This window comes from Pyrus communis, chromosome 9 (assembly GCF_041283825.1).
Source record: "Pyrus communis isolate YQ-2024b chromosome 9, ASM4128382v1, whole genome shotgun sequence".
Classification (NCBI taxonomy): Eukaryota; Viridiplantae; Streptophyta; class Magnoliopsida; order Rosales; family Rosaceae; genus Pyrus; species Pyrus communis.
In genome coordinates this window covers 27,974,121-27,990,666 of record NC_142573.1, presented here as the reverse complement: position 1 = coordinate 27,990,666, position 16,546 = coordinate 27,974,121, and the positions used below count along the sequence as shown (strand labels likewise).

Sequence of the window (16,546 nt, the reverse complement as noted above, 5' to 3'; positions counted from 1 at the left end):
TTGACATTAGGGAATTTATTAGGATCAGTCCTTTTTGAGCTTTTCTTTCTTATGATGGAAGTATTTTTGAAATTCTTATTAGACCAATGTGGCCATGTATTCTTTGCATATACGTCTCTGGTAGTATTTGGTGTTCGTCGGTTTGTCACTATGTGTGTGGCAAGGGTTGTAAGACATTTAAGGACTCCCCAGATGGAATAAGATTTGAAATCCTAGGAGGTGAGGTAGGATTCTTTTTTGTCTTGGTTATATAGGAACTGGATCCTTTCTTGAGCTCAGGATGGGGGTCTTTATGAGCAGCCCATCCAGGACGTTCAAACTTGATCCAACGACTGCAATTATTATAACTTTTAGAGGGGCCCCCTATTTGGAGCTGTTGGATCAAGTTTCAACGGTCCGGATGGGCTGCTCAGGAGGATCCCCATCCTGAGCTCATGAGAGGATCTAGTTTTGGTTATATATACTTCTTTCTCTCAAATCCCACAAAATCCACCACTTATTGAAATCCTACAAAATCTTAATTTTTTGAATACATTTAGATTTGGATGGACTTTAAAATCTGTAATAAAATCTCACTGGAATACACCTAGATTTGCATGGATTCTAAAATCTTTTAAAATTTTTTAGTTGACTACACTAGGATTTTAAAGTCTTTTAAAATCCTCTCAAATCCGAGTTTGACTACACCTCCTTAAGATTATATAGCCATGTATTGAAACATTGTTTATCAGAGCAGTTCCGTGTTGTCAAGCTCCTGGGTTATAAGTAATTCAATTTGCTTAAGTAAACTGTAATTATCTTTAGTGAACAATAATTGTCTAAGTACATCTTCACTCTTAAACTGAATAGTTCGGACAATTCATATTAAAATATTAATATTTTTTATTTGATAATATAATAAAAATATTTTTTTATTTTTAATAATAATACAAATTTGATTAAAAGTATTTGAAAATATTAAAATGTGGTTTACACTGGAACAACATGGTTAGATATTTTTTTTTATATAATTTTTTTATTTTTAATTATTTTTTTTTATAATTTTATAATTTTTCATTAAAGTTTTATAATTTATAATTTATATTAGTATTTTATAATTTTTTTTCTTAGTGGCTGACATCACCTTATGTCGCTGCCCCTGTGAGCTGGGCTTGTGGATTTTTGCCTGGTGGAGAGCTTGAACTCGCCTGGAGGTGATTGGACTGGGCTGGAGCGAATTGCTGGGGGATTGGGGCATTGAATAACCTATGCCCAAGATAATTGCCCAACGCTGGAAATGCTTTAAGCACATTGTTCTCTCAATTTTTCCCTTCCTTAGTTTGTCTTATTACAACTTTGCCTACCTCTTTAGTTTAGTATCGTTGCTCCTACTTTAGTCTACCTGAGCTCTTAGTTTTTTGCTTTAAACTAGATAACAACGTGTTCTCTTTCTCTAAACCAGACAACCCTCAAAACTTTCATTTAATAGCAGGCGAGAAAAGTTCTAACCTTTAGAAATGAAGTCTCATTTCAGACTCTTCAAATTTGTCTTAATTTTGGATTGCATGTCTTGCCTAAGGCCTAATCCAACCCTTGTAGTAAAACTCAAATTTTAAGTTCTAAACTTAACCCAACTTGCTCCAACCTTTGAGGCAAATATGAGTTAAAACTCAAAACTTATTTCTGAGCCAAATTTAGCCCAGGATTCCCACCTAGGTTAGGAGGGCTATCCCACCACTAATGTATATATTTTTTAGTTTTATATTTATAAATTCATTAAATCCAACGGTTAAGATCTAATTTGATAAAAAAAAAAATCTAACAATCTAAATTTAAATCCAACGACTAAAGTAATTAAAAAAAAAATCTTTTATGTGTTTCATATTCTTTCATAGTGTTTCACAAGTTTCATGATGCCGGTTTGTTATCTTTCAATATTTGTCGGAATCTAAATATTTTTAGGTTAAAATGTTCATAAAATTAAATTAAGATAGTTTACATAATTTTTTTTCTTTTAAAAAAGTTACTTTGATGAAAAAAAAATAGCTTAAATTTATTCTTTAATAATTTGGGGCTAAATGTTTAACTTATAAGGATTAAAGCAAAAAAAGTTGTTTCTCGGTTAAAACCTAAATTTTATGGGTTAAAAATTTTAAGTTTTAACCCATAAGTAGGAGATGGTCTAAAGATACTTGAGGCTAAAACCTTAACATTAATGAATTTAGCTTCAAATTTAAACTAAAGATTTAACATCCTACAATAAAGTTTCAATCGTTCTCTCGCATAGATGATAAAACATTCTCACCGGTAATAATGACATTCTCATGGAATGAAAATAATCATATTAGTTAACCTTATTCAAACTTGCATGCTGAGATGCCATCTATAATATATAACTCAAATTCGAAAAGTCTAATTTTTTGTTATATGTATGTTTTAACATATGCCAACCTTAATTATGATGAGCAGCTGAAATTTTTTTTTTTTTTTTTCTCATGGTGCACTTAAATTTGTAGATCATCATCGTATCTTATTAAATGCATTTGAAACTGAAGAACTTATTCAATTTTTTAGCGATTCAGAAATTGCTCTCATTCGCTAGATGTCAAAAAATGAAGAAGAAAGCTATGAAGTGACAATCAAGGAAGTTCAAAAGTGCTTATTAGTATAGTTGTACACATATATATAATTTTTTGTATGTTTTATACACTTCTAAAACCCGCAACAATACAACATATGAGAAAAGGTATTAAATTTTTTTAATTATTGTATTGTATGGATTCTATTAATGTATCAATTGTAAATCTTGAAAATTTATTTTAATTGATTTCGTTTTGAGAATGGATCAATACATATATAATTATTTTTTCAAAAGCAATACAGATATCATTTATAGCAAAAGAAACATACGAATTGGAGAAAGAAAAAATCTTAAATTGCCATGTCAACTACTAAAATAAAATTTTATATTTATCTTTTGACGTTTATCGGGACGATCTAATACGACAATATTCGAAGAAATTTATACTTGACCAAAATTGGATAAATTGCATAGGGGCTCATGTAATACCTAAAACAAAATATATACCAGTAACTGTTTCTCGTTAAGTGAGAAGGAATCGGCTGCGCGCGAGCTCCACCATTGTAGCGTGGCGCCTTCTTCTTCAATTGCGCTCAGGTCTGTAATTTTAGGCTTAGGGTTAGGGTTTCGCATAAAATAATCCAGGCACAAAATCTGCGAAGCTGGAGAGGCACGGAGACCACCTGGAGTCCCAGCGCGTCTCGCAGCCTGGGACTTTCTCTTCCTCTTCGCCTTGGCCCTCCGTCGATGCCCACCACAACAACCATCTTATCCACCACAATCACCACCAGGATTCCAACCACTACGACCACCACCATCATGGCAACCATTCTAATGGCCCCTTCCATCCGGTGCCTTTTTCTGTACGCAGAAGGGCTTGGTCTCAGCATAATCAAGGACTCTCTCCAGGTTTGATTATCAATTCTATATCAACTTCTTTTACATACATTTGTATTTGCCTTAATTCTCTGTTTGGTAGCTTAGAAAATGCAGGAAAATAGTCGAACCGAAACAATGTATTGGTGGAGGCTGACAATAAGTTAAGCTAGTGACCATTTTTGCACTGATCAAAATGAATATGAACAAAAGTTACTAATATTACATACATTTGTATTTTCCTTAATGCTCCGTTTGGTAGTTAAGAAAACGCAGGAAAATGGTCGAACCCAAACATTGTATTGGTGGAGTTTGACAGTAAGTTAAGCTGGTGACCAATTTTCCACTAATCAAAATGAATACAAAAGTTACTAATTATTACATACATTTGTATTTTCCTTAATGCTCTGTTTGGTGGGCAAGAAAATGCAGGAAAATAGTCGAATCGAAACAATCTATCAGTCGAGGCTGACAATAATACTGCCATGTATTGCTAATGTTACTCATTTTCGCTGTTTATCATCTAGGGAAAGTTTTTATCAATGTTTAGCAGAATACTTTTAAAACGCATGGAAACCACATTTGTGTTTTAGTTTCAAGTTTATTTATTGTATCCCCTCCAAAGCTATTTTTGTTGTAATACCTCTGTTTCTCTCATTTGGTGGTTTTTGTCTTTCAGATAACATTGAAAGCGCCCTACATGTTAAACTTTATGTTGCACAGGTTTCCCGAATAGCGACAGAGGAACTTGTAAGTAATAGGTCCCCTTGAGCTGTCAAAATGTCTTTAGTATTCGTTTTTCTGTACAACCTATCAAAAATGGCTGTGTTTTAGCGTGTTTTCTCTTTCAAATTCATGCATTGGTCTTGTAACTGTTAATTCTATAAAATGACATTTTTTTTCCTTCTTCTAAATGTTAGATTCGCCCCTTGTTTGAGCAATTTGGAAGCGTTGTTGAGGTTGTGATTTTGCGGGATAAGAGGACTGGCCACCAACAAGGTACCTCAATCATTATGGGGTGGGTGAAGGATAGAATCTTGGTTCAATTCCCCTTGGTAGCAGTGTTTAAAATATCAATATAGGTGGAAATATCGATATGTAAATTTATGGAAATATCGATACTAATATCAATATCGGTTGCCTTCGACGGAAATTATGGTAATTTGCAATGAGTTGGGCATATCAACTCATTTAGATTTAGTCAAAATTAGAGAAAAAATTCAAAAGTTCAAAATCTACAATGGGTTTCAGCAAATTTTTTGTAGTGAATTGGTAAATATCATCGATATTCATCGATTTTCTTTTATCTCGCCTATATAGGGTGAAGTTTGCATTCCACCCCCCTTCCATATCAATCCTTGATTTTTCGGATATTGACGGAAATATCGACAATTTTGTGGATATTTTAAACACTGCTTGTTAGTGCAAGCAACGAAATGATGTTTCTGTTTCTCTGTCTTTGGAGGGGCTGATAAGAGCACCCATTTGCTCATGTTTCCCCTATAGCTTACCAAGAAAAAAAAATTATTTCCAAAATTCTTCATTAGTGATTGTTACTGTGTTTGAGGTAGTCAAGTTTTAAAAAATTAACATTTTTTTGCTACCACCATTTGTGTTTGGGTGTTTGTATTTCCACAACTATGAAAGTAAGCAAACAGATTTAGCTTTACTCCTGCAGGAACTTGTTTTGTGAAATTTGCAACACAACATGAAGCAGACAGGGCCATTACAGCTTTAAATAATCAGCACTATTTTCCTGGGGTGAGTTTAGTTGTTGCTAGATGAACACAATAGATGTCTATTGATGTCATTCATCATGTTATTAAGTTTCCTGTTTGTCATAATTTCTTTGTCCAGGAAGCCTTCCCGATGACAGTTAAATATGCCGATGGGGAATTGGAACGCCTTGGTAATTTTCTATTGTTTAAGGAATTATTATGGAACCATTTTATGGATTGTAAACCAGCAACTCAGTATCCTACGAATTGTTAGATCTGTGTTCTTAATCTGTAAGAGTTTCTAGAGTAACTGCGATACAAATTTTTTTATTAGTTCCATTCACTCATAAGCATGCCCAAATTCATAAATAAAAAATGAAATAATTTTTTCAAAATTTATGCCATAACTTTGGCTTTTCACCTCTGTTTTGCACACACTTTGTGTTTCTAAAAATTTGGTTGATACGCATCAAACAAGTTTATACTGAACATCAAAGTTATGTGGAAAAAAAATACTGATTTGATATGTGTCAAACAGGATCCATAATGAATATAAAACTAGGTGGATTTTTATCCTATTAAGAACTTGTGAGACATACAGTATTGAAATAATGCAATTTCCTTTTTTCTTCATTATCACATTCTTGTCTCATAGATACGTCATTTTGATGCAAAATAATTTGATAATTATCTGTTTTACAGGCATTCTGGTTTAATTTACTTAATTTCATATTCATCAAGGGTCTTGTTAGATACAGATGGACCACTGTGTTTTAAGAGCATAAGCTTATGTGATCCGTACGTACAGAATGAAAGCTATGCTATTTTCACTTTGCTTTGAGAAAATATAGTAGGTACTAGAATGAATATTTTGATATTTAAAAGGGCACCAACATAAGTTAAAAGAAATATTAATGCAAACCATAGATTTTGGTTGACGATGGTTGACGAAACAGTAAATGAGAGACCTATTAAAAAAGGAGAAGCTATTCGACCGCTGCCAAACGAAATGGTTGTGGCTCTAATTCTCTGTTTACTTTTTTATTACTTGAGGTTCCACGATAAATTATGCTTACATGCTATTCAATTGTGTGAAATTTTGCTTCTGTATAACTCGAGGGGTATAATTAATTAAATAGATAAAATGCTAAAGAGAAAATTAAATGTATGGAAAGTCCCGGTGCTGACATTTCGAGTAGATAGATATGAATATTAAGATATGCTCCAAAATTTTGTTATCCTCACCCCTCATTTGATATAGATTGAATGAATGAACTTTTCTTGAAATTTAGAGGTTTCATTATTGATTATGATTGCTGAACTTGGGAAAGATTTAGTTGTTTTTTTCGGTAACATGAAAGTCTGGGATCTTGTCAAGTTAAAATCCACCACCCTTTTAAATAAAAAATAATCAAGATCGGTGTATTTATTTGGTTATAAATGAAAAGGAATGCAATAGTGTCCATTGTGCTTGAGGAAGGCATGAATTCCAATTTCAAGTTTGGTGACCCCAGATGTGGTTATGACTTATAGTATATTTTGTAGGAGAGGAAATAGTTTGTTTATCCTTGTTTATGTTTGGCTAGAGAATGATAAAGTATCTTCTAAATTGCGTTTGAATTTTAATAATGATGATAGAATGTGTATTGTGTGTTTGCAATTGACGGATTTAGGTTGCGTTTTCGATTGTTTTTCTATGTGATGAACGCACTTCCAGATCAATCTGCAGGCCATATTAGGATGTTAATAGAACCTTTTAGTGCCTTTAACAAAAGTTACGGAGTAAAACACTTTGTATGAAACACTCCTATTTGGGCCCCTTATAATCTTCAGCTTCTGATGACTTTTTCTTTTCTTGTCCTCTTGGTAGAGACACTTGGTAAAGTGTATGTCAATGGCCTTAACAAGGAAGCTTCGTGGAAAGAAGTTGAGGATGTAAGGTCTACGTTTGTTGAAATTTATTTATCCCATTCCACCTAAATAATTCCTTCATGTATTATCAGTACAACCAATATATATGTTAATATGTATCATGCATGTGCGCACATATCCTTTTTTATTTTTTATGTTTTATGCATGTACATCTTTTCCTGTAGATATACTTGATTATTATGCACCCATGCATGCTACTTGCAGTGAAAGAACAATGTTTTCCAAACCCATTTTTGGTTATATACTCCCTCAACTATTTTCAAGATGATCATTATATGGTGTTGTGTATGTCAGATATTTTCACCATATGGTCTTGTTTTAGATGTCTACATTTTGCGTGATGAACTGAGGCAGAGTCGAGGTATGTCTTTTGTATTCATTGTTCATCTCTCTATTCTTTGTAACTTGAGTCACATGTAGATTGAACATATCTTACATTGTAGGCGCTGATTATTCCTGCCTCAAAAACCGAAAGATGTCCTGGGTTCCGTTTGACATCACAATAAATGAAGCCATTCTGATTTGTATGCTTGTTAATTTACTTAAAAAAGGGGGGGAGGGGGGGTGGGGGGGGGGGGGGCGGTACTGGTTTGTATGCTTGTTAGTTTACTTCAAAAGAAGGAACCGATTTGTATGCTTGTTAATTTTCTTAGAAGGGTGGAATTAGTTAGTGGGCTCTATAGCCAATAGCTTCGCTTTTATCACTGGCAACATCAGTTGGGATGTATTCAAATTTCAAACATTGTTCCCATTTAGTAATAATGGTGAAATAGTCTCTTTCTTTGATTTAGTCATTGTATATTTTGTAAAATCATTGAAATATTTTTATGGAAGCATAACCTGTTTGTGTCTCCTTGATGTGGTTAATGTTGTTTTTTTTTTTTTTTGGTTAGGGTGTGGATTTGTAAAGTTTTCCCAGATAGATATGGCTCTGGCAGCAATCAAAGCATTAAATGGAACCTTCATTATGAGAGTAAAGTTTTTCTATTTCTTACTAGCATTTATCAGTAGTCTGATTACACTTGGTAGGCATCAACTAGTTTGATTCTTCTTTTCTATGTTACTTCAGGGTTGTGCTCAGCCGCTTCTTGTTCGTTTTGCGGATCCTAAGAAACCAAAGGGAATAGAATCAAGGTTGTAATCTTCTGTAGTTTTCTTTGACTTGTCTACATATGCAGAAGATTTTAAATAGAGATCTCTCATTTTAAGGAAAAAGGGATGCATGTGGGGCCCATCTCCCAATGATTCAAGCGATCCATTTTGTAGATTCCATTGTAGGATGACCTTACAAAAAAAATTGGCCAAACCAATAATCCCTTTGTTGATATGACCAAGATTAAATAAATATATTTAGCATAGTGTTTTGCTAAAATGTTCATATGATGATGGTAATAATTCAAATGGCTAGGCAAATTAATGTAGAGATGATCCTTGAAGGGAACCCTAACAGATGGACAGTTTGGGTGATTGGACCAAATTGCCGGAGTAACAAAACATTAACACCCCCCACACCACCAAACACACACACACAGAGTATATATATGCATACGTGTTCTCTTTCCTGACCTGTGTTCCCAGACTGGTTCTTGACCACACTTTTTGGCAAAAAATAATCTGATGGATGGATCAGGTTTACACACACATGTACGGGTATAGTTTTATAAACAGTCACCCAAAGCCACAAGTAACTTTCTAGATTTGGTTAAAGTAAACTGAAATGTTGGCTGACAAAGAGGTGTGTTGATGTATACAGTACTGGATGACTGATTATGTACTGGTTTGATATTGAGTAGTTAATCCTAGACACAATTTTCTAAACATTCTTTTTCTCTAGGGGAAATTTTGGATTTAGCAGCGGGAACATTGGACCCCACTCTCAAGAACCATTTAGGTACATGTCTGTCTTTGTGCATCTTACCCCCTTTTTTTCATTTTGTTTAGTACTATGCTTGAGTTTTCTTTTTCTGCTTTACTTGTTGCAGGCTAGTATCTGATCATGGTGATCCCATGGGAGGGCATAATTTTCATAGTGCACCGTATCCTGTTCAACAAACTTCAAACCCACCTATTCCCCAATTGGCAAACCCAGAACCCCAAGCTTCCATTGTCATGCCACCACCACAGTTGTGTAGGATGCCTTTACAACAGACACAGAATACACAGAGATCTTCTCAGACTTCTCAAGTAGAAGCTAATGAGACCCAGAAGCAGCATCTGACACAGCCATCTGGGCAAATTATTGGGCAGCAGCAGAGTTCTCAGGTTAGTACGCAACAATGATAAATTGATCGGAATGTGAACTTTATCAGTGATTGAACAGGTCAGCGTTTGTAAAGGATAATTTCATGAGCATTGTTTCACAAAAATGTCATGTGGCCATTGCTTGTGACACCCTGTGTATTCATTGAATTGTTTGCTTAGGCACTCTACAACTACAAGAATCGTGTCTATCTTGTTAAAGGTTTAATTAGCATGCATGTGCGAGGGAGTAATCTCTTTTCTTTTGGTAAATGAAGTCAAGTTTGCACTAGTAACAACATTGTCTCTAGTAACCCTTGAAGTATTAATGTAGGAGGTTTTTAGTTATTTTTTATTTATTTGGATGAATGGTTTTTAGTCGTTTCTGGAGCTTTTTATTGGCGGATACAAACTTTGTGTGAATGCATGTTCAGTTGTTCTGTGGGGTTTATTATATGATACAAGATTGGCAGGGCACATACTAACAATGATTATATGACTTTGCAAATTCGTTTCTGCCATGCTGTAATATTGGGAACTGTGCAACTACGTTGGTTTTTTTATGGCTTCAACTGTCTCCACGAACTGGATGCAATCCTCAGACAGTTGCTAGCAATTCTACCTCACCTGCATTGGCTTCAAGTCATGAAACTGCAGTTCCTCTAGAGTGTGACTGGAGTGAACATACCTGCCCTGATGGATACAAGTATTACTACAATTGTGAAACTTGTGAAAGCAGAGTATGTTTCAGTCCTTGACCATTTTCATCATGTCTTTTAGGTTTCTTAGTACCAGAAGATATGGTTAATGTCTTATAAAAAAGAATAGGGATCATACGATTAATGTATGTGCTATCTGGTCTGCAGTGGGACAAGCCTGAGGATTTTGCCTTGTTTGAGAAACAATTACAGACACAGACACAGACACAGCTGCAAAATTCATCTCACCATCTTCAATCTACATCGGTTCTTTCTATACAACAAAGTGATCAAGCACACGTAGAGATTCAGACACATGCCTTCCATCAGACACTCCAACTTCAGAAACCTTCCTTGTCTTCAACGGTTTGTATTCATTTTCACATAACTGATTTTTGAGATGTTGGTTTCTCTATTGTAGTGTAAATTGAGTGTCTTGTCGCCTTAAGCATCATACCTGTACAAATCAGCAGCTAGTATAAGAATTGCCCAAATAGAAATTGTGTCTACCACTATACACGCTTTATTGTGTCTACCACCATACGCGCTTTGAGTATAAAACTTCAATCTGGTTATGTTTTGGAATGGTTTTGTTTACACCATGCACTCATTGTGTAAGAAGGGAGAATTTCTGTTCAGGAATTCCCAAAGGCCTTTATAGTGTAAATAATGTCTGACGATATAGGCTGATGTTGTGATTTTGCAGGAACTTGATCATTTGCAAATCCAGCCACAAACAAGTCCTCTAGTTGGCCCAACCTGAGTTTGACAGGTGTAGATTTTGTACTTAACAATGCCTCTGCTTATAAGTGTCTTTTAGGAATCACATTCGAATAAAAAACAATGCAGGAGAAACCAAGGGTTTTCTTTATATTTGCCTTTATGACTCGTCTTCTTTTATAGGGTCTATCCAGGGATATTGCTCTGAAAACTCGGGATTCAGAGAGGTAGACAGGAAATGAATGGGGTCTCACAAAGTCCTCTAGTTCCGTTCCGGCCCTCCTACTTAGTTCCTATTCATAAAGTTCATATCATTCTTCTTGTTTCTTATGCAGAATGGTCAATTTTCTGTTTCTAGAGAAGACAATTGCAAGCCTGTCCGGTCTGAGGGAACCATTAGTTAGCTGTTGGAAGATTTGCAAGATCCTGAAATTTTGTGTTCACTCCCTCCGCCTTCATTTCTTCAATCGTATTTAATCGTTTCTCAGTTTATATTCATATTTAAGTTGCTTCTGTAGGCAAGGGGAATTCAAGAAGCACTTAGTTGGTGAACAATAGTGGTGTAAGCTTAGAACAGGGGGTCTTCTACTTATTAGACACATGTATAAAAATGTACCCACCCAAGCTTTAACTATGGTGGGTTGTTAGTGTCGTGCAATCAACGCGTTACTTGCCCCAAGATTTGTACCATAGTCCAGTTATTTTACAGATGAACTGAAGTAATTATTCCCAATTAGAAAGTTAATCTTTGGCCCTCACTGCCCCATATGATGTGAACACAATAATTTTGTTAAACATCTTTTTGCTGAACTTTATGAAGATTTTACCCAAACCGATCGTATTTGTTCTTACACATACTTGCCAAAAAGGAAAAGAAGCAAGTGGTACGAGAGTGGAAACACATTGTCTGTAGATGCAAAGCGGATTCTGCACCAACTAGAGGAGATATTTGGTGAAATCCCTTGTAGTTGTGTTTTTTAGGTATATCTAGGTATGTTAAAGATCATATTATGGAGGACTCGTTAAATCAGTTATAATTTGTTTGACGGTATTTACTATTCGATGTTCTTTATTCTATCAGTAAATGAAGCGAATATGAAGGTGATTCGACTTTGCTTGTGAATGTATATCATAGCTTATTAATTGATGTGTTCCGTGAAACTGCCATTTAATTTTACTTTACCTTTTAAGCTGGTTTTGTCTTACTTTATCCTATAAAATTACCATTTTAGTCTCATTTAGTCTATGTGCAACCTATTTTTGTCTATTTCATTGAAGAAATGTTAAAATAAAATGTAGTATTGATATTTAATTTTTACACAACTCTTTGCCTCCAAATTGCCTGCTAAAACAATTCCAATTCTATTTTCAGTGACTATAATTCAAACTCTCGTCAGTCTCTCTTGTGTATTGATGCAAAAGTGTAATTTCAAATGTTAGATTAAACGAGTGAATTAAATTAAATTTTGAAACAACCTAATTTCCAAGGACAAATCAATTAATAAGCCCTTATATCTTATTCAAATTCAATGAACCGAATATGTAGGGTGAGATTTGACAGCATAGATCGTCCAAGGTAGGGGTGGGGGGAGAGAATTCTTGTAAAATACGCATACGCGTACATAGTTTGGGGCCAGCGCGCATTATATGTCACCAAATCTTCAAAAATTGCAGCCCTTTTTTCTAGAATGTTGATTTTATGTGAATCCCCATGAGAAAATGTTTTTACTTTACCTCAATAAAATCAATATTCTACTTTACATGAATCTGAATTATAAAAAAAACAAATAAAAAAAAAAATTTAAATTTGAGTGCACGAAAAACAACACATTCATTTAGCTAGTATGCCGACTCATTTGAATTTAAATTATACATTTCTAGTATAATTACATAAAACTTATTAAATACGAAATTCTGAGAACAAATTCCTAAAAAAGAGTTTAAAAATTGTTATATAGAGAGAGAGAAGAGGCTCCTACATAATACTGGGTGCCGAGACTGTCCAAAACCTAACCCTCAAAGCATGACTGCGCGCAGTGCTGCTGCTACTAGTACCCAAATGAAATCAATACACATTCCTTCACAAAGAAAAACAAAGACATAAGGACAAACAAGGGGTCTGAAGAATTAAATATACAACAACCCATTTTTTTCTCTTTACCATAATCTTTAACTTTACATCCCCCAACCCCACCTCTCTTTCTCCTCTTTTAGGCTCTTTCGAAAGAGAAAATTTTAATTGTGACGGAAATACAAGTAGTGTACAACGTGTTTTAATAGAAGTGGTGAAAATTTTTATTTTTTAGGTGATTAACTTTTTAGTACACATATCCCACTTTAGCACACATATCCCACCATTTGTATACTGACACGTGATGTACCACCCCGTGTACTAGTCACTATACAAATGATGTGATATGTGTGTTAAAAAATTAATAATTTAAAAAATAAAATTTCCTACTACTTACGTAAAAAACACATGATATACCATTCGTAATTCAATCGCAATTAAAAATTTCTCATTCCCCACAATCCCACAAAACGAAAAAAAAGAAAAAAATGAAAAAAGAACAAATATAAAGAAAAAGAGGTTAACTAGCTACTGCCTAGTAGTACCTGCATTGGATTCAAAAGTCCATGTTCCATCCATATTACAAAACATAATTAACACAGAAAGTCAGTAAGCAAGCTAAATTAGTACATAATTAAGTAGCTCTAATGGGAGGATCTCACTATCTCACGATGATAATATCCATATCTATATGTCTATATATATATATATATATTTATATAAATACAAGGGCAGTGAGCATAAATCTACTGCTCTTGCTTAAGCATATGAGAGGGGACTATGTCTTGAAGAAGGCCATGGTCAGCTAACAAAGCAGAACCGGTTGCCGGAGAGCAAAACCGCCTTTCGGGATGAACAAGGCGGGTAGTGGTACTAGTAGCATTTGTAAGAGACGACGAAGAGCCGTTCGCATGATAATTACCAAAATTAAAAGGTGCTGATGAAGGCGGAGAGGAGTTATCTGCAAACGGCTCTACTTGTTGATAGTGATGAGGAAATAGGGTTCTTGTGGGGATTAATGGCATGGCAAAATTATTAGGTGCAAAAGGAGAAGCAGAAGCAACAGAAGAAGCAGAAGCTGAAGTGTGAGTTGGGCGAGGCAAGAGTGGGCTCGGATGAGTGTGTTGGCCTTCATAAGTAGTCACAACAATGCTCGGATCGTCGAAAGATCGCTCCACTCGTTTCTTCACGTTACATGATGCACTTGTGCACCGATAGTAACTCCTACAAAACATATCATCATTTCATCACATCACCAAAATTTAATCATGACATATATGTAATTGAGATTCTGATCGAAACCCCATTACTAAATTATTCTCCTGGTTTTGATTAATTCAAACCAACAGTGCAGATGGAAGTGATTAATTTGGCACTGAAGTTTTGGTACCTGGGAAAGGGGCTATTTTTGACCGCTTTCTGGCCGTACTTTCTCCATCTGTAGCCATCTTCCAGATGATCAACTTCGCTCTTTGTCATGAATGCAAACCTGGGCTCTCTCTGCCTCTTCTGACTCGCCTTCTTGCCTTTCAACCTTTTCTCCCAACACAAGAAATTACAAAAGCATTAATATCTCACCGTTCACCAGGCTTTTTATTAAATTTGACTTGCCCTTTTACCCAAAAATCCCAAACTTTCAATCTCCAAGAAAACCCATTTCTATCTTCATCTGTAACGAAATCGGTATCTCTCGAATACAAAACTTTAAGCTAAGAAAAGCGAGAAATTAATCGATTAAAAAGTAAAATAAAAACTCACTCTTTCTTGGTCTTTTTTTGCTCATCATGTTCTTCTTCTTCATTATTTTCCTCTTGGTCTGCGGCAGCTTTATGATCAGTGTGTTCTTCGTTCACTGCCTCGCTTGATTCCGACGAAATCGACGAAGAGTTTGGTGTTGCAGGCTGCTGATTCAAAGAGGAGTAGTCAGCAGACAATTGGTCTTTTCCTCCCATTGTGGAAACTAATGAAGGCAGGACTGTGGATGGTGTTTGCGGCAAATAATCAAACAGGGAAGTGGGACAATAGTCCTGTCCAACCCCAACCCCCAAAAGCTCCATAAACCCTAAAGATGAACTCTTTTCTCCTTCACAGAAATCAAACATGCCTGCAAATGGTGATGTGGAAAATCCGCATCCTCCTCCTCCATTCATATTGTTGTCCTCCCTCTTCCCAACATCCTTCTTCACATCCATAGCTCACTCTCAGTACACAAACTACTATCTATACTTCATCAAATCCTAGAGAGAAAAAGAAAGAGAGAGAAAAAAAAGTGGGTTTTGTTTGTCATAGAGAGAGAGAGAAGATATAGAGAGTGAAAGTAGGGTAGGGTTTCATCTGGTTAAGATTTTTGAGAGAGAGAGAGAGAGAGGAGTGAGAGAGCTTTTGGGGGTTAGGGATTTGAGAGTGAGCGTTTTTGGGCTGGCCTCAAAGATTGACCGGCAATTGGAGGTCATGGGTTTTGTACGGAGAAAGACAGTTTGCAGTGGCAAAAAAATTTGAACGCAATGGTTCCGACAAAGGACCGGATTCTCTACCCTCTTACTTATTTGTACAGTTACAGTTAAATTATGTTAATATCTTTTATTATTATTATTTTTTATCTTATTATCTTTATAAAAAAAATTAATATAAAATATCATCATAACTTAATTATGATTGCACAAAATAAAAAAGAATAAGAATGTATAGCAAGTGGAAAGGTAGAGAAGCCGGATCCTCCGACAAAATGGTCGACCCTCATACTTGGACCTTTGACCGGTTAACCCGTTTGTTTTATTAATTAATTTATGTAATGTGAACGGGGTTTCGTTGCACGTGACCTTCTTACGGCTACACAGATTACATGCTGTGAACTTCTCTTCTTCTAATCATCTTTTGATTATTTGATAATTTAATTTCGTAATGCTCGTCGACTTAATTAAATTTAATAGTCAAAGCAAAACCATATTATAAAAATGGAGGAGATTTAATTAATGGAAAGGTAGTGGCGTTTTGTAATTGGTGCTGCAGGTAAAGTATACAGGATGAGGATATGTTATATCCTCGATGAATTAATAATTAACTAGAATAATAATTATGGGATCGACTTCATTAACATATATTACTTTATTTGGAGATTATACTGAATTAGACAGTTATTATTTTACAGAAATTCCCACTTATTAAACACTAGCACTATACCTTGCTATCTTTTATATATGGTAGGCGGACGACGTTTATGACTGATTCAAAATTTTTTATTTTAAGAAAAAAAAGAATTTGTTGGTGGCTATGTCACGTCTATTCATTTTTTTGGAACCGAAAAGATCCACGACTGTCTGCTTTCTCAGGACTTACCATCTTATATAAATTAGGTCGACGATGTCCTTCATTGATTCAAAATGTTAAAATTAGGATATATTTAAGTGAGAAATGCTAAAGAGAACCTTTTAAAAGTGAGATTCTTTATAGATACTTTGTTACCTCATATTTTTAGCATAATATTTTATAATATGACACGGTTGACGTTAAATTGTAAGGTAACAAAGGGTAATGTTTCCTTAGCATTTCTCTATTTAAGTTGTAGTTGTTTCAGTTTTTAGATCAGTCGGGTCAACGACGACTAATAATCACTCGAATATTGTTTTACGTAATTATTTGTACATCTCAGTAAATATTGTGTTTTATCATAAATAGATATAAAGATAATTATAAGTAAAATCATTCAATACAAGTTGTTATTTATATTGTAAAT

The 16,546-nt window shown here is 34.8% G+C and overlaps 2 protein-coding genes across 7 annotated transcripts; one reads left to right on the top strand and one right to left on the bottom strand.

Moving 5' to 3' along the window:
* The first annotated feature begins 2,978 nt into the window (after positions 1 to 2,978).
* LOC137739760 (flowering time control protein FCA) lies at positions 2,979 to 11,500 on the top strand. Of its 6 annotated transcripts, none has more exons than XR_011069108.2 (16): positions 2,979 to 3,469; positions 4,116 to 4,186; positions 4,357 to 4,435; positions 5,115 to 5,197; positions 5,294 to 5,345; positions 7,025 to 7,089; positions 7,381 to 7,447; positions 7,980 to 8,059; positions 8,156 to 8,220; positions 8,921 to 8,977; positions 9,069 to 9,348; positions 9,927 to 10,064; positions 10,191 to 10,388; positions 10,729 to 10,794; positions 10,926 to 10,969; positions 11,078 to 11,500. XR_011069108.2 is itself a non-coding variant. In XM_068479459.2 (15 exons), the coding sequence occupies exons 5-14, from the start codon at positions 5,306 to 5,308 to the stop codon at positions 10,783 to 10,785; spliced, it is 1,047 nt and encodes a 348-aa protein (XP_068335560.2). In that variant the 5' UTR covers positions 2,979 to 3,469; positions 4,116 to 4,186; positions 4,357 to 4,435; positions 5,115 to 5,197; positions 5,294 to 5,305; the 3' UTR covers positions 10,786 to 10,794; positions 11,078 to 11,500. The 6 variants fall into 6 exon arrangements, 2 of the variants coding, with proteins under 2 accessions (XP_068335560.2, XP_088555870.1); XR_015966407.1 differs by having other exon boundaries at positions 3,052 to 3,469; positions 4,357 to 4,454; XM_068479459.2 differs by lacking the exon at positions 10,926 to 10,969.
* Positions 11,501 to 13,319: 1,819 nt separating this feature from the next.
* Positions 13,320 to 15,139, bottom strand: LOC137739502 (WRKY transcription factor 23). The gene is made up of 3 exons (XM_068479092.2): positions 14,572 to 15,139; positions 14,204 to 14,347; positions 13,320 to 14,037 (listed from the first exon to the last, which is right to left on the bottom strand). The coding sequence occupies exons 1-3, from the start codon at positions 15,003 to 15,005 to the stop codon at positions 13,560 to 13,562; spliced, it is 1,056 nt and encodes a 351-aa protein (XP_068335193.2). The 5' UTR covers positions 15,006 to 15,139; the 3' UTR covers positions 13,320 to 13,559.
* Between the last annotated feature and the right edge of the window lie 1,407 nt (positions 15,140 to 16,546).